The sequence below is a fragment of the Camellia sinensis genome, chromosome 4 (genome assembly GCF_055761805.1).
Source record: "Camellia sinensis isolate YWXY chromosome 4, ASM5576180v1, whole genome shotgun sequence".
NCBI lineage: Eukaryota > Viridiplantae > Streptophyta > Magnoliopsida > Ericales > Theaceae > Camellia > Camellia sinensis.
In genome coordinates this window covers 112992145-113017914 of record NC_138964.1, presented here as the reverse complement: position 1 = coordinate 113017914, position 25770 = coordinate 112992145, and the positions used below count along the sequence as shown (strand labels likewise).

The following is a 25770-nucleotide window of genomic DNA, read 5'->3' as shown; positions in this document are numbered from 1 at the left end:
GGGGTCATTACATTCAGCCGTACCACATATTCAAATTTTTTATTCCACCCAAAAAAAATTAATTAATGATTCAAAGTTATTGTATATGTGGAGCTAACACTACATCACTTTAATCTTTACCACACAATTTTATTATGAATAAAAATCTAAAAAAAAATTCTGAATTAATAAAAGTTTTGTATTACATTTTTTCAAAATAAATCCACATACTTGAATTGATCTTATTTTGTGTATAATTCACACATTAAAATGTGTAAACAGATTAGTTTCTAGAAGAGTGTTAAGAGTTTGATAGTAGACCATAATTTTTTTTAGAAGTCGAAGAGTGAATACAAGTTTACAACTGGCTTGTCCACATTTCGGTACACTTACATTTCAGTACGCTGTCAGTGGACCTACTTATTCGACCTTTCCCATTGGATTGATTTTAGCATTTTTCTTAAAATACTGAGTTGGGGGAGTTCTCACCGAATATTATATATAAGAATTCACGTTCTGATAAATTACGCTTTAAACTCTCACACTTTATATTAAATTTCACTTCAATCCTTATATAGGAAGTTATGACTGTTAATCCTTTATATTTCTGATCAAATTTTACTTTGATCTTTACATATGAAATCTTAATAGTCAACTCCTTTCACTTTTGATCAAATCTCACTTTGATCCGTACACAAGTGTTAATGTCTTCATTCTATTATTTCATTGTTTGTATCTTTAACAAAATCTAATTATGTGACAAGAATGTCACTATGAAATGAGAGCAAAAGAAAAAAATCATCTTCATTTTCCATCAATACACATTTTATCTCAAAATTTATATCAAATTATGATTTTATTAGGTTAAAAATATAAACACAGATTGTTAACGATTAAGAAGATGAATTATGATTTTACATAAATTGAAATTACAAATTCCATAGTAACACAGCCTTTTGTCTAGTCCATCTTTTTCTCTTCAATTTCTCTGTTGCCTTTTTTTATTTCAAAAATATTTCCTTACCTCTTTGTCCTAATTTTCAACATACAAACATATCTATATATATATATATATATATATTGTATTATATAACTCTTACGTGTTTGTCACGTAGGACAAAATATATATTGATGTGAAATGAGGGTAATTTTCCATTCTTATCTTCATTTCGTAGTTATAATCTTGTCACGTGAAATTATGTTAAACATTTAAACAATGAAGTAATAAAAGAGAGACATTGACACTTATGTAAGGATCAAAGTGGTGTTTGACATTAACATTTATGTAAGGACCAAAGTTGTATTAGTCCAAAAGTATAGGAGATTGACTGTCATGATTTCATGTGTAGGGACTAAAGTGATATATGACCAAAACCGTAGAAGATTGACTGTTATAATTTCATATGTAGAGATCAAAATGAAATTTAATGTAAAGTGTAATTTACCATTCATATTCATAAGCAATTTAGCGAGAATTTTTATTGGTTGACAGATTACCTAACTCGTAATCCTCTTCTTCATCTTGATTTGGGTCTAACTTCGCAAAATATAAAAACATGTCCAACACAAATCAAGTTATTGGTCAACCGGTTCGGCAGTTCAACCGCCGATTTTTTCGATTCTCTCAAAATAAGTCGATTTTTCACTTTAAACGGTTTAGTGGGTGTATTTGAACTGGAACCCCGACCGATCGATGGTTCAACCGGTCGAACCGGCCGATCCGGTTTTTAAAACCTTGATCTCAGGGCATCACATGAATAATAGTATAGATAGATATATTAAACTCCTTTAAAATTTTAATACACATGACACTTCATTATTTATTTATTTATTTATTTCTAGATTTGCACTTCATTCTTTTTCATTAGTAATGCATTGATTGTATGGATTAAAAAATAATGTCCCTGTACTTTTTATATAAAAATGAATATTTTACCATTATATATGTCAATGTTTATGCATCATTTATATCAATTTTGATTTATTTAACCTTATTAAATGCGAAGCCAATGTAAATCATGCCAAACGTATAGGACTTGAACCTCGTTTAAAAATATGACTTTTTGTTTAAAGAAATCAAAAAGTTAAATAAATAAATAAATAAACCCTAACAGAGCCATGACGCCATTAAAAATAGATTACATACTTTAATCACTTACATTTTTCGATACGACCAGAAAAAAATATATATTTTCAAACACACTGAATAATTTTTTCACCTCAAAAACAATTAAAAAATCAATTCCCAAATAGGACTTTGATGTACTATTTCTAAACCTTAAAAAGATCAATATAATTTAGCCTACATATATAGTATTAAACTTTTATTTTGGCAAATTATATTTTGTGTTAAACTTGAAAGATGCATTTCATTGTAATTGTTAATATATTAGAGAGCAATAACAGTTGAATGACCATATTTTCTTATTACATCTTTGCTTATCATCTTATTTTTGCATTGGTATAGCTATTCCTTCCGCTCATGCCTATTCCCAATGTAATTTTACCACACAATGGAAGACAAAATGCGAACATCATAATATTATTGATAAGAAAAATGAAAACATTATAAAACTTTAAAGAAGAGTTCAAACAAATAAAATTTAAAAACCTTAACCATTCTACAGTTGGATTGGATTTTGTTTTCCATCTCTTCAGACAAGAGTGGGAATCCATAGAAAGTCAGATGTACATAATCTTACATCACATGCGGAGAGATTGTTTCCATTAAACCCACTGCCGAGCCTGCCAACCACAAAACTAAACTCACAGGGTAAGGGGAGTCTCAAACCTTTTCGGAACTAAAAACCGCAATACAAAACTTTGAATGAAATTGAAGCTTTCTACGCCATTACAATGATCCAATATTCTTAAAAGAAATATCAATTCAAGATCTGAATAAGTGTAAATCAACAAGAAAAAGTCAAAGACGAGGCAAGATTTTCAAGATACTTTGTAATTCAAACATATTCCATTGCCTAGAAAGCAGCAGTTAATCAAAAGTTCACAAGAACATTCATAAAACTCATTACAATACAACCACCGCAACGACCTTAAAAACAGTCCTTTTCAACAAATGTAGCTCTCTAACCCATGATGTGTTGACAAATATTTCAAACTTAAATAAGAAAAATCCCAAACATTTAAGTTACCCCTCAAACTGTGACAATGACCAAGCAACTTGAAACTTAAGGCCACCATGGATGAATTAAACCCCATGGAAAACCAATCATCCCTTGAGGACAGAGAAGTTCAAAACTTCATTAAGCAAACAGCAGCTGCACAATACTACACTCTTTCTGTTCTTTTCATTTTATTTTATTTTTTTAATTATTTAATTTTGGAAGAAGCCCACCAACAATCCTCACAAGCTTCATAAAAAAAAATGAAGCCACAGGAAAACCTGAAATTAAAGATAGAATATCACAAATATATTCTAAAGGTATATACCAAAGCTGCAAGGTTATCTAGTTCTTTAATGTATATTCATACCGCACATTTTCACAAAGAACTACCACCCATCAGGCTGCAATGTTTTCCTCACAAATGACCACAGCATGATCAGGCGTTTGTCGTATATACCTAGAAGGACGAGAGAGAGAGGAGCAATAACCGGAAAGAAACATATATGTTGTTTAAACAGGAGAAAAATCCAATAGCAGAACTTTAGATAATCAACTGTTGACAATTTAAACTAGTTTTGATATGATTAAATTCCAGGAAAACAAGAAATATTGAAGAAAATGTTATTAGCGGGGGTTGTAATTAGTGCCATACACATCCAAAGTTTCTCTGTTTGTTCTCAATTTTAATGCAGTCAAACAGATTAATTTCAGACAAAAAAACTCTGGGACATGGGACATGGTGATTTCAAAAAAATGGGGCCACGGACATGAACACGGCAAGGACATCGCAATAATCAAAAAACCCCACTCTTAAGTTAACTCTTATCGTTTGTCTTTTTCATGGATGATCTATTAATTATTAAATCTAAGCAAAAAGTAATAAATATTCAACATCCAACATCTAACATCCATCAAAAGGACTACACGAGGGAAAAAAAATTAGTTGGCATGTCTCTTGAGAACAAATTAGTTTAATTAATGTCTATGTCCAACACCACTACGGCCATTTTCAGTCAAAAGGCAATTGAGATGATTTAAACACAACGCAGGGATCATGATTCCTAGGACCTTTTAAACATGTTTGAGTACTGAATCTGGCTAGAGAACAAAAGTCATTACCTAGAATATCATGGAATATACTGCGGCCCAAAGTGCTCCAGAACAAATACTGAAGATCACAAAGGGCCTGTACGTAGGCCTGCAACACCAAGAAAGCACATTTCAGAATTTTGCAACACCCAAATCTGCAGGAGTTTAATGGGGGCAAATTTCACCTCTATCTGCTTATTCAAATAGGCTTGATCAATCTAAGTACTTCACTGACCAAAATTCATCTCTGTATATCTGCACAAAAGATAAAATTAATTAAAAACAAAAATCAAGATAAAATTACAGCATAAGGCTAGAGACCAACTCAAAAGGAGATGATGGAAGAAAGTGGTCTCTTCTGCACTGAGAAAAGATTGTGAAATTCAACTTGCCTGCGAGTATTTTTTTGCCGTTGACCAAACTCCTCACTCGCAACCTCTGTTTAGAAAAAAGGTTAGTTCAAGCACAAAATAATGAAAAATGACGTAGTCAAGCTAATAAATTATAGCCAGTATAATCAATCAGAAAAATATAAAAGCAGCACTACATTACCGGGTCTCTGTGAAGCCTTCCATTCGTTATTTGGTTTATTTGTATTGCCTTCTTTGCTGAAAAAGAACATAAAAATCATACATTAATCTCCCTTAATTCAAACTGCAAGAATAACATAATCTAATAATTTTTTTTTTTTGTAAAAATTTATTAACATAAGAAAGTGCTACAAAAATGGGTGCAACCTTGTACACACAAAGTATATAGAAAGCAAAACAAAGACAAACATGTATCCCTCCCTACTATGTAACTACAGAGAATGTACTACTCCCCAAAAAGTCCATCAAAAAAAAAAAAACAGGGAAAAATCTCCCAAAACATTGAGACAAACACTGCCTTTCACACCCCAAATTGACCTATTTACAAAAGACCTCTGATTCCTCACTCCACACATACCACATAAGGCAAAGTAGAACAGCCTCCCATGCATTGCGAAAGTATCCCTTGGACAACCCTATTCCAAGAAGCAAACAACTACCAAACCGAACAATGCATCACCCACTCCACATCAAAAACCAAGAATATCATAATTCACACAGCCAAAAACAAAAAAGAAGAATAAGGCTTGAAGTTACCTTTGCCAAAAACAGGACCTTTGGACTTTAACCGCATTGTAATTGGCTCAGGCCTCTGTATAGAAGCAGCAGCTTGGCCCTTCCTCTGGGTCCAAACACGAAGCCCCTAACTTCACCTAGTTTGAGTCCAAGACCCTGACATCAACAAAGAGGGCCCACTAGGCTGCCGAAAACAGTGACTTTTCTGGACTGTATATTAGCCCCCATTCACCTACCAGTCCAATTCACTTTCTTTCTTATCTCCAACTCCTTTATCATTCCAAGAGAATATCCCACTGACTGGTCCATCCTTTCAAGCAAAGTGAAAGCCCCTTCTCTCCCTACCATTCCCGCTCCCATCAGAAGAATCTTCTTGGGCCCCTTTCATAATTAAATGTGGCTCATTCCTATCCTCTCACCCCATATATTTCCCTCCCCGTACCATGTGTCTACCTCTATTCCATAACGAACTCCTCACCAGCTCTCCCCCACAAGGAACAACTGCCCTCCCCCTAGATGCCCCATGCTATGAAGCACGGACATGGAAAACTCAATGCCTTAGCGGTGTTGGAAACGGGGACATGCCAGGGACACACCATGGACATGTACAGGACAAACCATTTGGCTTGTCCCCCTTTTTTTGTTTTTTGTTTTTTTGGTATAGGACACGGCGGGGGTACAGCGCAACACGGCAAGGAAATCAGAAGAGAAGAAAGAGAAAAGAGAGAAGAGAGGAGAGAAGAAAGAGAGAAGAGAGGAGTGAGTGACCTGGTATTTGCCCTAACCAAAAGAGACGACGAACTCAACGAGCGACGACCTTGATCTCCATCTGTCTCTCTCTCACCTTCGATCTCGACGAACAACGACGACCTTCGAAGCTCCGACAAACTTCGATTGACCTTCGACGAATGACACCCTCTTTCTCTCTCTCGCCTTTGCGAGCTCTGTTTCTCTCTCCTCGATCAAGCTTTGTGACATATATAGACACATATGTATAACCTAGAATATTAGTATACAGATATATATATGTATATATATATTTATGTTTTTATAAATTATACTTACAATATGTAGATATATATGTTTTTATTTATATATTATAAATATAGCCTTTAGAAAATTGTCGTGCCCCCCGTCGTGTCCGTGTACCCATATTTTGGAAATGGTCGTGTCTTGTGTCCGTGTTCGTACCCGTGTCCGTGCTTCATAGGCCCCATGTCTTCCTCTCTTGACACACCAAACTGACTCTCCTATGCACCTTGACCTCGTATTCTCTATGCGCCACTTCCTTCCGCATTTTTGGCTTCCCTCTATCTCTTCCTTCAAACCCAAAATCTGACCTAATACTTAATCAAGGCCCTGATTCAACCCAAATCTGGATCTCATACTACACCACTCCCACCCCGATCAAAGATAGAAGCTGGAAATTCTAAAGAATGCTAAAAATTAAAATAATGCCAAAAGGTAAGTAAGAAAATAAGCAGACACAAACTGCTTGAATTACGGCTTGAAATGTTAAAAAATAATCATCAGAGCCTATGATGCACGGACACGGACACGGGACACGACACGAACACGACACGGACACGGACACGTAAATACGCAAATTTTCAAAAAATAAGGGACACGACACGTTGGGGACACGTTTAATATATATAATTTTATTTATTTATTTTATATCTAAAATTTTAAAAAATATTAATTCTTATAAAATTACAATAATAATAAAATTAATAAATATATTATCTAAATTTTTTAAAATAAAAATTGATTTTTTTTAAAATAAAAATAATTTATTTTATATATTTGAATAAAAACATAGATATAAATAATAAAACAAAAGAAAAAAAAGAAAAAAGAGAGAGAATAAAAAGCAAAGGGTGGTGGAGTGGAGAGAAATGAAATCATACGAGGGAAGAGAAGAAAGAGAAAGAGACAGAACGAGAGACAGAAGATAGAAGACGGAAGACGAAGACAGAGGAAGAGGAAGACGATGCGAAGACGAAGATGAAGACGAAGACGAAGACGAAGCAGCGAAGACGATGCGAAGACGAAGGCAGAAGACGAAGACGAAGACAAAACAGGTTAGGGCTTGTTCTCTTTGTCCTCGATCTGTCTCTCTCTTCCCTCGATCTATCTCCCTCTCTCTCCCCTCGATCTGTCTCGACTCTGGCTCTGTCCCTTTCTCCTCTCCAACAGTTCTAGGGTTTCTTCGATCCACCTGCGTGTCTGAATCGTGTCCTCCCGTGTCCAACCTCGTGTCCGACTCTGAAAAATTCTGAAAAAAAAGGGGCACGTAGGGGAGAGTGTCGGACACGTGTCAACAGAGTGTCGTACGCGTGTCCGTGTCCGACACGTGTCAGACACTCATACGCCAGCCTCAGGGACCTGTCCGTGCTTCATAGATCTGAGGCATTTTGGATAACAAAGGCCCTCCAGACTGGTTGTGGGTAAGGGATTCGAACCACCGAAATTGTGATCTGTAGCCTCATGCTCTAGTCGTCTGCCCTATAAGCCCCATTTATTTAATTTTTTGATTGGAAACATACCCCAATTGTCTTCACTGGATTTGTTCCCAGGAGTACCCTAAAAAAAAAAGGAAGTTCTCGTCTCCCTAACCATTTCATGTAAATAAATTGTGAAAGCATGTCTAGTGTTTATTTCTATAAGAACGGAGCGCTCTTAGGTGTGAAGACAAGATTGCTGCTCATAAAGGGGTACCCTGAATGGACAATTCTTGCTGATAAGTTTCAGACAACTGGAAAGTGAAAACAAGGAGATTCTTTCTTCTTGGGATGACAAATAAAGGAATGGCATTCACCAGAAAAATTACAATACAATTGAAAAGGGGGGAAAATAACTTTACAGAGTGACTTGAAGAAACCATCTTAATAATTGATCCGAAGAAAAAATGAAACTTTGTTCATCACATATTCAAGGGTGATGCAGGAAATGCAAGACAAACAAATAAACATATAAGACTAGTAACATATCAGAATAATAACATAAGACTAGTAACCAATGCAACTAACCTAGAAGCTTCTGATGAAGATGTCTTCCCTGATGGACGGGAGTGATAAGCACCATCGACGGCAATATAAGGTGAACAATATGTCGTCCCCAAAGCTCCTGCAGCACCAGCCAAAACTGGTAGCCTAGACATAAGAAACAAACCACCATCACTAACCTGTTATTTTGTTCCTAGTTTCTTTTTGACGAGTAAATGTATGCCTCTCATGTACAACTTGCAGAACACCATCCCGGGGTCTCACATGACCCTACAACAGTGTAAACAAAATAACAAAAACAAAACAAAAAAAAAAGAGTAAAAAAAGAAGATACAAAAAATAAAACAAACCACCCCCTATTTATCTACTGGAATGTACAAATCCCCCCAATCTACAAAATAAAGAAAAGAAAAGGAAAGACCACTGTCACCGCTTACAAATAAAAGAATATCAAAACTGTTAATTTTCATAGTAGTTGTAGTACTAGTAGCAGTAGTAGTAATAAGGTACAATTTTTCTGAAGACGAATAACATATGAGAAAGAATGTGATTAAAAATAAATAAAATAAAAAGTTGAGAATAATGATTCAAAGCAAAAAAATAAAATAAAATAAAATCATGCAACTATTCTCTTCCACTAGCAATAAATCAACCAGAACATTTATGGGATAATTTGAAAAGATCTATTATTAACAGGTCACTCATAATTGGGAAAAAAAAATCATATCTTCCCACTCCATAGGATGTATCATTCAGCAAACTGCCAATTAATCAGCTACCCAAAATGGATGCCATACAAGACACTAGGTAACCAAGGTCTATGAATTACAAGCAGAAAAAGATGCAACAATACGAATAAAATTACATGAGTAAAGGAAAAGCTACAATACCATGTCATCTCCGAATTTCCCAACCCAAGTTGGGGTTGAGCAACATAACCAGGGAAGGCCATACCAACAGCAGGAACTCCCATGCCACCAGAATGCTGGCCACTAAACGGCATTACTGCATGTCAAACCATTACAAAATTAGAACTTTAATGTGGCTGAGAACATTAAGAAAAGGTTAACGAACAAGAAGCAGTAATCTTGATAGTTTCAAAATCCAAACGACCAAAAATGAACTTCGTAGTGAACTGATTATCAACCACAAAAAAGTACACAATAAAAGCCAACAAGCTTAGGTCTATCCAAATTAGTACATCCCAACAATAGCAGTTCAATAGGATTTTCTTATCTCTGACTGGTAAAAACATGATTGTAAAGCTTCACCTGGCAAGAAGGCTGGAGTTCCAGGAAAGTTCTGATCACCGTGACCACTGCCCATATTCCCAGAGGCTCCCATAACCTGAGTGCCACCATACAGAAAAGAGCCCCTTCCGCTACCTTGAACACTGCCTTTTCCTTTTCCAATCGATGCATTCTTTGATTTACTTGATTCTGGAGGAGATTCCAATTCTCCAGGTTCAAAATAATTTATTGACAAAGCTGCTTTTGGTGGAGATGTAGTTTGAGATCCACTACCAGGAGACTGAACAGAAGCTTGAAAAGAAGGTTGAACTCGGCTTTGAACAGGATTTCGCTGCACAGTGTGGAGTTGGTTTGGTGGAGAAGCTCTAGTGACTTGGCTATGAGGTGCTCCTGGTTGACAAGTCATCTGCCCAGAGGGCACTAGATTTCTTCCCTGAGCCCTTGGCCGAAGAGGTTGGGTATTATTGACTAAAGAAGGTCTGGAAAGTGGCAACTGCAAGCTGGTTGAAGGCTTTCCAGCAACTGGAGAAACGGAATCATTGATATAAAGCTTTTCCATGCCAATGGAATCAACTACATCCTTTCCTCGCATCATTGTATTGGACTGAGACACAGAAAAATTTTCATCCATAACAGCAGACCGAAGGTTCCTGTTGGTAGTTCCAGCTTGTACATCCTTGTTCTGTGTCAAAGTGGTTTCTTTATTGGACGAGAGAGAAGGATAGAATGGAGGGGAAGCATAATTCAAGCTTGATGCAAACACTTGTTTTCTAGCAGGAACTGGATTGGATTCCGAATTTGATGTGGCCATAGGTGCTCTCCCAGAAGTAACATGCAGAGTTTTCTCAATTGACTTCCCAGATCTACTAAATACAGCAAAATGCAGCATGTTATTCAAAACATTATTCAAAGAATCTTGATGAACCCATAGAAATAGAATAAACAAGATAAAATTCGAACTTTATACTTACTTTCTGAGTTGTGTTTGAGGTGCTTCACTGTTGTTTCTAGAAGGTTCATACCTTCTAGGGCCTCTTCCTCTAAAACCCTTGGGTGCATGGTTCTGAGTGTTATTGTCATATGCTTTAGACTTGTTTACTCTAGGAAATCCTCGATCTGCACCTCGATTTTTTCCACGAGGTCGATAATGACCTCTAGAGTTCCTTGTACCCTGGAAAATATATAATGAAAAAAATTAGAGGGCAGATTTTTATAGGAAAATGTCACTTATAATATGAGCCACATTCATCAACCAGATAGCTCAATGAAACCCTCACCTTTTCATAGCGCCTTTCTTGGAGAGTCATCTCCTCAAACTTGTCATGCCCCCATTTCCTATCGTCTTTTGACTCCCACAACTTCCTTTCACCAAGTGTCCGCCTAAACAAATTCAAATAACCAACACAAAAATAAAAGCAGGTTAATATTAAAAAATCAAATCAACACTGAAATATTACCAAAACAAAAAAGAAGAATCATGAAAAAAGAAAAATTTACAAACAAGTGTACAGGAGCATGATGTTAATGGCAATAAATAACAAAAAAAGCAGAACGCAGGAGTTCCATAGACAGTTGCATCTGGAAGCATATGCAAAATATAAAATTATACAACTCTTTTCCAGTCCTTTAATGTGTCTAACAAGTTCTTCACAAAAACATGCCCATGATTTGACTCATTGCTGATTTTCCTCTTGGGATCTCATATTGTTTTTGTGATATGGTAAAGGTAAAGTTATAGTCTTCTAATATGGGCAAGTGAGTAAAAGAGTAATAGTAAAAAATCTTCATAAACCTACATCTTAAGATATTAGACTATGTATCCACAAGTTGGACAACGGAAGCGTCATGGATATATATATTGCATATTATATAATATTCTTAAATAAGATGTAAATTTATTGAAAATATGAGTTCTATCTCTCGTCCATGTGAGAGGTTAGAAATGTTTCTTTACTAGCAAACGTAAGTTTATTCTTCTTTCTTCAAACATCATAAAATAATAGACCCAAATGTCAATTTCGGGTACAGAGGGACAGATATCCCACAACCTTACCTTACACTTTAGGATAAAATAGAAGAGTCCATGGAACACATATCTTAATTTATAATTTATTTATACAAAATTAGCTCTCACTCATTTATTTTATCTGACTTCAAATTCCAATTATAATGCAAATGTGTAATTTTATATAAAAAAATTCAAATTGTCAAAGGTGCAACATAAAATAGCACTATGCTAATTTGACATAGAAAACATCAGAATGTTATTTTAGTACAACATTTACTACATTGCTAGAGTGAATTTTTTTATTGCAATGTATTGGGGTACACCTAAATACTAACCAGCTAGAGATGCTCTAAATAATAAAATTCTAGGGATGATTACGAGCCGAACCTATGGACCAGATTTATTTACCAACAAGTCTTGCTCTAATTTTCAATGATAAATTTACCATTATAAAAAAATCTTTAAAAGTACAATTTAACTACTTGCAATTCTCACATCATATTTCAATACACAAACTAACACAAATAAACTAAAAATAAATCAAAAATCACAAACAAAAGCCAAATGTCCCAATCATTTATCATTTTGATCAATTTCTCAATATCATTACCAGTACCAAATGATCACTCTACAAACACAAAACATACATCTAAAGAGTCAAACAAAATTCATTATCAAAATGAGAGGCAAATACGTAAAATATATATATATATTTAGGACTTATGAGTAAATAAGCTCAGTCCGTAGGACCAGTTGGTAAACACATTTGCCTATCAATTTTGTTTGTTTATTTATTTACATTTTGGATAAGTAGAGATCATATTTATATTAAAACAAAAAAAAACAAAAAAAAAAAAAAAACAAAAGAAGAAGAAGAAGAAGAAGAAGAAGAAGAAGAAGAAACAAAAGGGCATCAAGGGATAAATAAAACAAAATTCTAGATTATCTATACATAAAAAAAAAACTCCCAAAATACACTACAAATAATCTACGAGTTCCAAATAATGTATGTTGGGCCATGATGTTAAGTACATGGACTCTGAAGTTTCTTCTCGACGGATTGGGCCAATGATTGTTGTGCACTTGTGGGCTCCTTGATTTCCTTACATCCCCAAGGTGTTATGTCTTGCGTTATTTAAAAATTAGCGTGTCTGCATGTCTGTATTGTGTCACATGGCCACGTCCATGCTTCTTAGGTCATAAGACCCTTATGAGCCAAAGTCAACACAAAAGCCTCAACTTTGAGAGGCACAATCACTCCCTAGCTTAGTTGCAGGAATCGTCCTAACAGGTGACGAATCTTCCTAAGAAACGCGATTCCGCGTTTCTTAAAAAGAAACGTGTTGGAATTGCATTTCCGTAGAGAGAGAAACGCGATCCTAGCCAAGATGGGATCGTTGGTGAAGAAGAACAAAAACCCTAGCTTGTTGGTGTCAGATACGGCGAGGAGAGAGAGACAAAGGAGAGAGTGTGTGAAGGAAGAGAGTGAGAAGACAAACCTTCGTCGAACCTCCAGTCGTCTTCGCCCTCGCGATCTGCTCGCGATCGCCTTCGATCGTCATCGCCATGGCCATTGCGATCGTGCTCACCTCCTGCTTCTTCTTCTTCTTCTTCTTCTTCTTCTTCTTCTCTCTCTCTCTCTCTTTCTTTCTTGTCAATCTGCGTCGTCTTCCCCCTCCCGTTTCTAACATATAATAAATATAATAAATAATATAATTTGTTATATAATGATAATAATATAATAATATAATAAATCTAATTAAATCAAATATAATAAAAAAAATCTAATAAGATTTATAAAATAAATCATTATTTTACTATTTTTTATTATTTTACTATTTTTTAACATATTTTATTATTTTACTGTTTTTTATTTATAATATATATCAATTAAAAATTAAAAATATATATAAATAAATTAAAAATATTATCTATAAAAATAATATCTAAGATAAAAATAATAAATATATTTAAAAATAATTATTTAACTCACCTTTATATAATAAATATATTTTAGAAATAACTATTAAAAATATATATATATATATATTATCGCTTCCTGAGGCGCTCCCAACCTAAGAAACTTCTATCAGCTCACGCTTCCCCGCTCCCGCTCCCGCTCCCGCTCCCGCTTCATACAACTGAGCTCCCTAGTATGAACGAGAAAAGGAGGAGCATTATGATTATCAATGATTGTGTTGAAAAAATGACTTGCTTGAGAAAATCCCCGAAGAATGAAGTGACAAAACCCATTTATCAATGACATTGAGCCTCAAAAAGAAACATTCAAGAATGATCAACAAGGATGCCAACTCAATTGAATCATGAACATCAACATTTTTTAAAACAAAAAATGAAATTCCACAATATCGGTGTCGATTGGGAAAGTGCCATAGATGCAATGAAAATATTGTAAGAGAAAATGAAACCATTCCACGATAGATTTTCATGGAGATGAACCGTTTACCATGTAAGCCACTATAAAATCCCTCCCATTAGCATGAACCCCATATTTACTCTTAATAATGGAATGCCACAAAGCGTTACACTCATTGGGAAATCTTCACAACCACTTCCCAAGCAAAGTAATATTCCTTTCCACAATATTATCAATGGCAAAAACTCCCCTTTTCAGGAAGTCAGAGTGTTTTCCAATTAACCAACTAAGCCCTTCTCCCTCATATTTTCCTTCGAAGAAGAAATTCCTCATTATTTTTTCAATTTTATTTGCAACCCCAATTGAAATCTTAAACAATGGTAAATAATAGATTGGAATAATGCTCAAAACTCACTACACGTGGGTATACCTATCTCCTCTAGAAAACAATGCTCTCTCCAATCTATGGGAAATTTTCTCTAACACTAATCGGCATCTATGGAACTTTCCCAATCGGCATCAATATCATGGAACTTCAATTTTTTTCAGCAACCTTAATGATTGAATCAATTGAGTTGGCCTACTTGTTGAGCATTCTTGAACTCCTCCCAAACATGAAACACTATAAAAGGCAACCAAGGTACTCCATAAAAACTCCAACATTCCAATCATTCAACTGTTCATGGAAAGTAATATCCTAAAAATCATTAATAAATCTTTTTGCACAATCACTAAATGCCACTCCTTCATTCCTTCATTGACAGCAATATACGCAAAGGCAAAAGAAGATACTTCAAGCTTCTCTCCACACCAAATGACTCCATAATTCAACACTACCCCTAATCCTAAAATGAAAACAAATGTAATGCATGAAGTCATGTCATCCCCCACGATGCCCTACCAAAGCCCCATACTATGTGACATAGAGACTCCAGTCTCTGGAAATTTAGCGTTAATTCCTTAGTTTCATCTACTGGAACTATATAATTAGCAAACAATATACACCATGGGGATGTCATATTGAATGTGTTTAGTTAATTCAATGACCTAGGAAAATAGGTAAGGACTTAAAGCTAACCCTTGATGCAACCCTACAATGATTGGAACCTCACTAGTTTCTCCTAGAAATGATCTAATTGTAATCACAACTCCATTATACATGACTTTTATCGCATCACTATACCATTTGGTAACATCTTTTTCCTACAACACCCACGATATTATATCTCTAAACACCATATCATAAGCTTTTTCTAGATGTATAAAATTATATGTAGATCCCTCATTTTCTGTATGTATATTTCTATTAATTTTCTCAGTAAATAAATTGATTTTGTAGTTAATCTACTAGGCATAAATCCAAACTGATTTTTTGATACATCATTCCCTTCCGATGGTGAATGATGATTCCATTTATAATGTATTTTTCATAATTTATTTTAATCAACCAAACATGAGAATGAATATTTTGATGGAATCATTATTCGATTCCACTCCATTCTAATGAACCAAACACTACATTAAGGTTAAGCTTATTTCTTATTTATAAACTTTATCTTTTCTGCAGGACTGCCAACTAACAGTGTCCATATGCATACCAGTGAGAACTATCCACTAATACACCCTTCATTGAATCTGTATGCATAACAGTGAGAAATATGGACTAAAATACACTCTTCAATAAAACTAAGAACTTGTTTGGGGTGTGATATATAAGCACACTTTTTATCTTTTTATCTTCTTTTTTTTTTATCACATCACCTCCCCACTTTTCTGCACATTTTTTCGTAAAAAGTCAAAAAATACACTTACTTAGATTAACAATATGGTGCTAAAAATTTGATAAGAAAAAAAAAAACCCTACCAAATTTACATTTCATAGTCTTCTACATGAAAGTTCCACAAATACGTATGACAAGTTGTAAACAACACAAGAAATATACAAGTCAAGAGTTAAGCAAGGAAACTATAACCATGAATAATTATGAAATGAACATAAAGACCCAACACCATAATACTCTGAAAATATATTTATACTCATTATCAACATAAACGCATACATTGCAATTAAATTAATGCTACAAACGATCAAGATTCAGAACTCAATGGCAATATACCTGTGTCGACCACCACCGGCATTGTCTCGAAACCTATCATCATGCATATAGAAAGCACCAGCTGTTGGCACTGCAAATGGCTCATTCTCTTTCTTCTCCTCTTCAACCTGATTCACACCCTGAAGAAGCTCCATTGACTCCCCAACCGATCTCGGTGCATCCCCATCCAATTCCTTCTCATCCTCACTGCCAATTTCGACACTGTCTTTGCCTCCTCTCACCTCATGCTCTCCCTCTTCCACCACATCAGCCTCCACCTCCACCTCCTCCAACTCTTCTTCCTCTATCTCCGATTCTTCGTCATCATACTCCGCCGCTGCACCCTGACCATCCGATTCCCCATCGGACCCAATTGCAGCCCTAGAATCAATCCTCCTCAGCGGCCTCTCTCTCTCCTCCTCATCTTCATCATCGCTAGCCTCTCTCCTTCGCATCCTCAGCAACCGCTTCGCCTCCTCTGGATCACTTTCATACTCAACCTCTTCTTCCCCAGCAGCAGCCATTTCTACACCTCCGCACAACAAAAATCCAAACTTTTCCCCCAAAATTCACAGACAAACCATGCAAAAAAATTCAAAATTTCTCAGCAAACTCACACCAATTCACAAAAAAACATTAAAAAAATAAAATGAGAGCCTAGGTTGAAGAAGGAATCGAATTCGATTCTGTAGGGGTTTTAGGGTTACGATCCATGTATGGTTAGGTTAGGGTGTGGAAACCCTAGATTAAGCTGTGGAATTAGAAAAGATGGTTTAGAACTTTACACTTTTTAGGTGTGTTGTCAACAATCCGATGTGTATATATATAGATATATAAGAGAGAGAGAGAGAGACCGCGAAGACTTGTGACAAATGGGTATGCGGAATTGTACTGGATTGGATTGGTCTTGGATTTCATTTCTTCATATTTTTACGTACTCAAGTGTTATTTGAAAATAGGTTATTTGAGTATGTGGGTTAATTTTTTTAGTTTTTTTTTACTTTTTTTTAATTTTGGGTTAAAATTTTTTGTTTAGGATAGTTTTTCTTGGTTTTTTTTATTTTTGTGAGAAAAAAATAAAATAATTATGACCTAGATACGACATTTTATTCTATTTGATTAAAATAACCTATTTTATCTTATATGACTATTTTAACCCAAATTGGCATCCCAAATGGGGCTTTAATAACTTTTTATTTTTTATCAAAAGATGTATAATATGATAGAGATAATGTTATCTAAATAGAATAAAAAGATAATAAGTATACTGTTTTAGGTTCTTACCAAACAACTCCTCAAATTGTAAGTTTCAATTAAAATTCACATAAATAATTTCAACAGCCTATTTCTTAATTGAATAATAAATCTTTTTTATTATTATTTTATAAAATGAGTGGTAAATATTATTGTAAAATTAAATCAAATGAGTGGTAAATATTATTGTAAAATTAAATCATTTGTTCATTTATTTATAATTGTCTGATAAAGTTTAATTTTTGCATGGATAACCTTTAGTGACAAGGTAGACGGTTTGAATGAGGTTGAGACCCACAAAAAAAATATACAGAGATATGGCAAAATGACATATGAAGAGGAGTTTATCCCTTTTTTGCACTGAAAGAGCATCTCTAATCTTAGATTTGTTTTAAAAAAATTAGCCAAAATCCCTCTACAGAACCTTTATTTGGTGAAGATGACAACTCAATTTATTTTGTTTCTAAACCCGTTAAGGAGAAGACACATAATTGAGTAAAGACAAAGTAGAATATTCTTTTTTTTTTGGATGATATTACCAGAGTAATATGTTATTTTGAATAAAAGTAACATGTTACTGTGAGACAGAGTAATATGTTACTGTTTACATCAATTTCGACGGTAATAATTTTACTATTATTTTCTTTAAAAGAATTTCATAGTCAATATGAATTTTATTTGATAGATATTAATGAGAGAGTTTTAAAAATATTAATTTTATTAAAAACTGACATCTAAATCAAAAGTTATATTATTTTAAAGTTTAATATTTTAGTAATGGTGATATGTGTTGAACTTTTCAAGAAAAAATTTTTATACTTGTCCTTAATGCGTTAAAGTTTTATTATGGGGGGATTTAACCAAATCCCCGTATTTTTTTTTATCAAATTTATATTTAAATTTAATAAAAAAATTATCTTTAATAATTTCATTAAATATTTATCAAATTAAGGGGGAAAAATTTTCCAAATTAAAAATTCATCAAATTTGAATTTAATAAAAAAATTTAAAAATAAAACATTGAAGATGATTTTTTTTTTCCTATCAAATTTGATGAAAAATGAAATTTGGGATAAGAGAAAAAAAAAATTTATAAAATTGATGAAAAGGTTAAAACAATTCATATCAAATCAAGTTTTTTACTTAAATTTAAAATTAAATTAGATAAAAAAAATAATAAATAATAAATAATAAAAAGGTAGAGATGCTCTAAGCCTAACGATGAGAGTTTTAGCTATTTTCCTACCTCAAAACTTTTACCCAAGAATCTACTTCTTCATTTAAAAAGACAAAAATAAATAAATAAACATAATTTTCTAGTTATAAAGGAAAATAATATAGTTTTAACTGTATAGTCTTTCAAAGTTGATATCATGCAACAGGCACAAAATCAACGGTTGAACTATCATTCACAAGGTTGTAAAGATGACGCAGACTTCTAAGCTTTCGTATGACATAAATTAAAATAAATTTTTTTGACCAAAACAATCATAAAATGACAAAATAAATGTTTTAATTCAATAAAATAAAATGTCACATCTAAACATAATTATTTTATTTTTTCTCTTATAAAAGTTAAAAAAGCCAATCCCTATTGGCTTTTTTAGCTTTCGAAGGTTAATATTGTAATTTTAAGCATGCCAGTAAGGATCAATCAGTCCTTACAGAAGATTAATTGTCAACCAATTTCAGACGATTGCGTTTTAGTTCTCTCAACCTCAATAAAGAGGAGTTTTACTGGTGGCTTGTTTAGAAGAATTTAGTAAATACAATTAAGTGAAGAATAATTTCAGAATTTCATTAAATAAAATAAAAAACTTACAATGATCTGATCCAGCCTCGTAGAGATTTACAGCAACAAGCTATTTGAAACTACTTTTATGAATGAAGTGCAGCACAGGAATTTGAAATACAGAAATGTAAGGAATTGTAAAAATTGAAAGGGAAAACAAAGTAAATAAAACTGGTTTTTTGATCTGAGTCTGGATCCTTCACTCTGAGGCCTTCTCTGCTATTTATACTTCTCAATGATAACCGTTGAAGTGGGCTTCTAACCGTCGAAATGTCCTCCCATGATTGCTGAACACGCTCTCTCATAGTCAGTCCCACTATGCCACCTTTGTAGTTAGGCTTCCCTCTTGATCTTGATTTTGAATTTGAACTTTGTGAGTTACCGTTAGGCCACATCACCTTATATCCCTCGATCATTCCAGTGCTACGCAGACCTATTATTATCAATACGGGCTGACACGTGTCTGACTATGGTTAGCAACTTGTATTAACTCTCCAAATTGCCCTCTTCATGCCACATGTTGAATTGTGATTGGCTTTTACAAATTATACGGCCAACATTATCCCCCGCACTAATATACCCAATACTTGGTGATATTAGTGGATCAACGCACTTTACTCACGTCCTAGGATGTGCATGGGCTTTGTATCTTCTTAGAATTGCAACCGACGCCCATCATTGCAATGTTTGTACTGCATTAAATTCTCTTCTACGCCTTGAACATTTCCCACTATCTGAGCATTCAAACAGACTGATACAATCCTCGTGGCCAAGCAAACCTTTTCTTACATTGATCGAGCATATAAGAAGTCTATGGAAGATGATTATAGGCCTCGAAAGAATCTCAATGCATTTATTAATTACACCTATTCACCTTCACTTATGCAAGTCATGGAAGTTTTTGCAACGTACCAACCTCTAGACCCGACGTTTGCCAATTACGAACCCTTAGATCAAGCATTTGCAAAAATGGACCTTGGAAACTCTTCGTCTGCCCTATCATCTTCTACATGGGACATAGCTGCTTCTTCCTCTACCCCACCAACCTCTGCATGGGACACAGCTGCTCCTTCTTCCTCCTGGTCTACTGGTTGGAGAATCTGGCCAGAACTTGATGAATCTAAGCTAAGAGAGCGAATTCACCATCGATTCATCGAATTCGCTAATCCTCTGTCTATCCCTTCTTTTGCTCAGAGCTCGGTGGTTTACCCCTATGTATCCATCGATCGTTGACGCAGTTTGGAGAACAACTTACTTGTAGTGTGGTACACATCTTTCATGCCTACGAAAATAGTGTGAGCAACTCCTCGTTCGGAGGAAGCACAAGGATACAACCCGTCATTCCTAGCCAAGAAGGCAAAATTTTGCTCTTCTGACTGGCTTGAATGTGTGAATAACCTCCAATTCCCTTGTTCCTTTGGGATGGATCCTCCTACGTCTCATCTTCCTCAAAACCCTCACTGGATGGAAGAACTAAAACTTACTCTTCTTGAGAATCAGTTTCTCCCTTCCTACCAACCTCCAGATCTTCCCACTATATTTGAGCAATATCAAGCTCAACTTTTTCTTGCAGTTTTTTCTCACTTGCCCTTCAATGTTCCTGGAGGTGATATTTCTCTTAAGAACTTTTGATGGGCTTGTGACATTATGACTCATAGTCATGTCCTCAACCCCATTGCTCAAGCAAAACTTCAGATATTTTTGGATCAACTCCCACCTCTTCTCTATTGGTATCAAACTTCTTTGGCTACCACTCAATCTTTGGACAAAATCTCGCCCCATCGAATTCAAACCCAGTATGAAGTAGAGAATCTTATTGACGAATATAATGACTTCAAGAATAAAGATTCTGCATACTGGGATGATCTATATATGGATGAGATGGAACAAGGATTAAAGGAAATGGAGTTTGAAATGAAAGTTGAACAACTTTTCCATCAAATAAGAACATATCAGCTACAGCAACCCAGCTTGGATAGGATAGAGAACAGAATAAAAAAGGAACATAAATTTATTGACCACTATTGGAGCAAATTTCATGACCTTGTTATTCTTTCTATTCTTTATTTTTATGAAATTGAATTTGTAGCCAAGAAGGCTTTCTAATGTAATTATTTTCATATCAATAAAGCTAGATTTTCTTTCTCTATTCGGCATGGTCTGGTTTTATATTCCAATTGCATACTTGTAACCATTCTATTCGCCCAAAGCAAACAAAATCAGAGTTTCGAATTTACTAATTTTGTCCTTTGAAACCTAATTAGAACATTTCTAATGGAATACTGGAAACCTAATTTGAATTTCTCCAACATACAGAGTATAATTGACAATTTTTGCTTTTGGTCTTCTCATTCTAATCATATGGTTAACACAATCAACAGCTTTGAATTAATTATCTTTGTTTTGAAAAAATAGTCTACGTGTTTCGAAGTATGGAAACTTTTCTTTAGGGATTGCACTGTTTTATTCTTACAGAGTGAGTCCCTTTGGGTTCTTTCACTACTTAACCAAATATTGGTTTTTTGCAACTTCGAAGTCCAAAACAAACAAATTTTAGCTGCAGAGTATTTCAAAGTTTACTTCGAAGGATTTTATTTTCAACAAGAAACTTAAAAGTAAGTCTTTAATCCCCCTAAAGCAAAGAAAAACCTGAGCATTCTTGTGCTCTTAAGTATGAAACGTGTTTCGAAGTCAATTACCTGCTTTCGAAGCCCTAGCTGGATGTTTGTCATCTGGCTTTGGAGCCAAACCTTGGCTTCGAAGCCAAATATTTGATTTCAAAGCCAATCTGAGTGTTGGAGATATGTTTCCCTCCCAAACGATCACTCTTGAGAGAAACTTTTCATATCCGTACCTTCAGTACTTCTTATGAATTTTACCCATTTAGACTGATTGGGTATCTTTCGGACAGAAAGGTTTAAAAACCCTTTCCTTTCGTGCTTTTAATTTACTTGCTCGCCTAACACACAAACTGTTCATTTCAATTGATCTCTCTTCTTCTTTACCCTTTTCCTTAGCTTCGTCCTCTGAAAACTTCTGTCAATGGCTTCTTCCTCCTTGAAGATACCAGTCATGGAGCGCGTAAGTCCATCCGTAACTTTAAAGAGGATCATTGCTGAAGAGTGTGAGAAATACAAAGCAGGCGAGAAAAATGCTATCGATGGGTGCATTTTCATTCCTCGTCGCCATGAGCAACAGGAATATGTGCTTGGGCCTATTTTTAAAGAGGCCTCTACTTAGCTTCTAGCTCTATACCCGAGCTTGGAGGACCATTGCCTCCTTTATGAAGGCGATCTTGATTGGGGAAGTTGAAGAGTGAACTGACCACATCGCTGCTGGCCCACAGTAAGACCAGAATGTGAGGAATGGTATGATCGGGTCATCCCTGCATCGACACTAGATCTCTAGGAACTTTGCCTATTCGACGCCCTTCAACTATCTAGGTTCACTATTTCGGAGGAAGACCCATTTTTAATACCTACTGCTCTTTGTTTTTGGAATTCTGTTTTCAATTTCTTCCAATTTAGATGTGGTATGATGGCCCTTACCATCCTTGACATCTGTCATCTATTAGGGTTATCCCCTATTGGTACTCTCTTTGGTCCAGACTACCCTGACCTCAACATCCCTTTTTCTCTTCCCCATCTGAACTCGTCATATAGTGACTTTGTCAAGGCTAAGAACAAAATGGAAGGCCCTGTGACTGATAAGGAATTCTTTTCTTTTTTATTGTATTGGCTTTGCAAATTTCTCTTTTGTACTTCTTCTCAGATAATTATGCCTGAATTTGCCCCTCTTGCCAAAGCCTTTGTTTTGTATAAAAAGGTGGCCTTAGCTCCATATGTTTTGGGCCATGTCTACAGAGCTTATTCCCTCTTTTGTGAAAAACCCATGGATGCCAATCAAGGAGGCCCATTTTGGATACTCCAACTCTGGCGTTTTGCATAGTTCACTGATTTACGCTCTAAATGTCTAAAGTTTTTAATGCCAAACCCTACCACTTATGGCATGAAGTTAGCCAATGTCTGCCTATATCCTTCCAACTTTGCCTTCTACTTTTCTTCTTTTCACCAACTCCCAGCTTCTCCTTCTTCTCACACCTTCTTCTGTTCCTTCGAAGCCAATATTGGCCCAGCCTAGTTGAGGACCTTTTTTAGCGATAGGTCCTGCTCTAGTCCTCAGCACAAAAATATGTGGGCTTCTATTTTGATCCCGATGGAACTATTCATTAGCACTATGAACCCTAGAGCTTATAAATGTATCTCTGAGCCCTATTGCCCTGTCCAATTTGCTAGGCAATTTGGACTCTCTCAGAGGATCCCTATCCCTCTTTGCAGTCAGTCCAACTCAAACCTTGCAAGCAAAGAACTGAAAGTTCCAAGATCCAGATTAGAAAAGGCAACCTCCAAGTTTATCCAAGACTTAATTGATTTTGAATACCTACTCTTCACTCCCTAAAGCAATACGCTAAAAAGGTACCAAAATTGGTAGATGGCCAATATAAAGGTGCACTTGGCCATTTCTCCTCAAGATCTATTAGTGGTACTAAATGTGCCTCAAGCCAAGTCCAAGGGGACTGGAGTTATTACTTCCTCCCCTGCTCATGCTACCCTAGCTGTTACTTTTGCTACCACAAAGTCTGCTCCTACTGCATCACCTCTTCCTAGAGTCACTGGAGCTGCTTCGAAGAAAGGTACGTACTGTTGCTTCATTTCTTTTCTTTTCTGTTATGATGCTTTTGCTTTTTACTTATAGTTCATTCCTTGGTGTAGGTGCCTCACAGGGAGACTCTCCTCAAAGAGTTCAACCTTTAAATCTTTTCAAGAGCAAGCAGCAACAACAAAGGAAAAGAAAACTCCTGCTTGATCTTGAAGATGAGGTACCTGAGGCTCACATGGAAGAAGAGGAAGCAGAGAAAGAGCAGGAGACACCATTAAAAAGAAGATAAGAAAATGGCGGTCTCTCCCTCTGATTTCACTAGGGATTCCATTCATGAAGCATCTGCTAAAACAATAGAAATGAAACATTCCAAAGAGATCATTGTATTCCAGAGGGCTGAGAAGAGGAGACAACATCAAATACTTAGGGATGAAGCTGCTGCTACTGACGCACTCCAAAGAGAAACCGCAAGGAGGCAACAAACTGCTGAACATTATACCCTTCGTAATTCTTCAACCATTGTTACCACTTCTGAAATTGGTAATTTCCTTTCATGTCTCTAATAATTTCCCTTCACAAGTTTTCAGTAATGAAACTTAACATTGCTTCATATTTCTTATTTTGCAGCAACAGTTACTCTACCTTGGCAGTGCAAACATTTAGCCACAAAGTTGGCAACACTCTTCTTCATTCCAAGCCACCAGAAGTTCTGTCTCCAGGCATGAGACATTTTTGTGTTCCCCGGATGCATGACAAATTTGGAGTTGTGAGTTTCAATCATAACACGCTTTCTTAAATCAGCGGAATCTGGTACACAAAGTCTATTATGAAATTTCAACACATTATTCTCAAACACAAACCTCAACCTTAGCTTTGAGTCAAATTCTTCCACAATCTTTTTCAAGAACTCATCTTTAAGTTGTTTCTCTCTAATTTCTTCAATGATTGCAGGTTGAGCAGAAATAATAGCTAAGATTTTGCCTTGTTCACGTAGTATGACTTCAATTTCATTTCTTTCTAAGTCAAATATCAAGTCTCTCTGACCAGTGAGTAAGCATGACAATTTACCCATGGATTTACGACTCAAAGCATTAGCAACTGTGTTTGCTTTTCCTGGATGGTACAAAATCTGCAAGTCATAATCTTTAATCAATTCTAACCATCTTTGTTATCTCATGTTCAATTCCTATTGGGTGAAGAAATATTTCAAACTTTTATGATCCGTATATACTTCACAAGTCACACCATACAGATAATGTCGCCAAATCTTTAAAGCAAAGACGACAGCTGCCAATTCGAGGTCATGGGTTGGGTAATTCTTTTCATGTGGACGAAGTTGCCTAAAGGCATAAGCAATTACCTTCCAATTCTGCATTAGTACACAACCCAACCCTTCATATGAAGTGTCACTGTAAATCTAAAATCCACTAGTACCATTAGGTTGAGTTAAGATTGGTACAATCACTAATCTGGTCTTCAACTCTTGAAAAGCTATTTCGCGCTGATCATTCCAATCAAATGGCATATTTTTCCATGTCAGCTGCGTCAATGGCATAGCAAGTTTCAAGAAATCTTTCACAAACCTTCTGTAGTAACCTGCAGGCCCCAGAAAACTTCTCACTTCTGACACATTAATTGGTTTTGGCCAGTTCACAATGGCTTCAATTTTCTAAGGGTCAACCAAAATACCATCTCTGTTGATTACATGCCCCAGAAACGTTACACTATCAAGCCAAAATTCACATTTGGAGAATTTTGCATATAACTTATTTTCTCTTAGAATCTGTAACATGGTTCTCAAGTGATTCTCATGATCTTCCCTGTTTTTGGAGTAAATCAAAATATCATCAATAAATAGAACAACAAATTCATCCAGAAATGATTTAAACACCCTGTTCATAAGGTCCATAAAGGCAGCAGGTGCATTAGTCACCCCAAATGGCATTACCAAAAATTCATAGTGTCCGTATTTAGTTCTGAATGCAGTTTTCTCTATATCTTCTGCCTTGACTTTTAACTGGTGATAC

General features: G+C 35.3%; 1 protein-coding gene across 16 annotated transcripts; it reads right to left on the bottom strand.

Annotated features, from left to right (window-relative positions):
- Positions 1-2495: 2495 nt before the first annotated feature.
- On the bottom strand, positions 2496-16959 carry LOC114289529 (protein MLN51 homolog). 16 transcript variants are annotated; one of them, XM_082865987.1, is made up of 12 exons: positions 16060-16941; positions 10835-10937; positions 10529-10728; positions 9579-10420; positions 9198-9312; positions 8332-8454; positions 4746-4801; positions 4586-4631; positions 4379-4448; positions 4224-4302; positions 3472-3561; positions 2920-3382 (listed from the first exon to the last, which is right to left on the bottom strand). In XM_082865987.1, exons 1-9 carry the CDS (start codon positions 16560-16562, stop codon positions 4421-4423), a joined length of 2016 nt encoding a protein of 671 aa, XP_082722113.1. In that variant the 5' UTR covers positions 16563-16941; the 3' UTR covers positions 2920-3382; positions 3472-3561; positions 4224-4302; positions 4379-4420. The 16 variants fall into 16 exon arrangements, with proteins under 16 accessions (XP_082722116.1, XP_082722115.1, XP_028089079.2 ...); XM_082865988.1 differs by having other exon boundaries at positions 3477-3561; XM_082865991.1 differs by having other exon boundaries at positions 8332-8577; positions 9579-10423; positions 16060-16935.
- Positions 16960-25770: the final 8811 nt, after the last annotated feature.

What these genes read in the sequence shown, in the direction of transcription:
- LOC114289529 (XM_082865985.1), bottom strand. Translation starts at nt 16,562, where the DNA reads ATGGCTGCTGCTGGGGAAGAAGAGGTTGAGTATGAAAGTGATCCAGAG. An exon ending in GCCGGTGGTGGTCGACACAG is followed by an intron (nt 10,938 to 16,059) that starts GTATATTGCCAT and finishes GAATTTGTTTAG; the next exon opens with GCGGACACTTGGTGAAAGGA. An exon ending in GGAAATTCGGAGATGACATG is followed by an intron (nt 8,455 to 9,197) that starts GTATTGTAGCTT and finishes TCTTATGTCTAG; the next exon opens with GCTACCAGTTTTGGCTGGTG.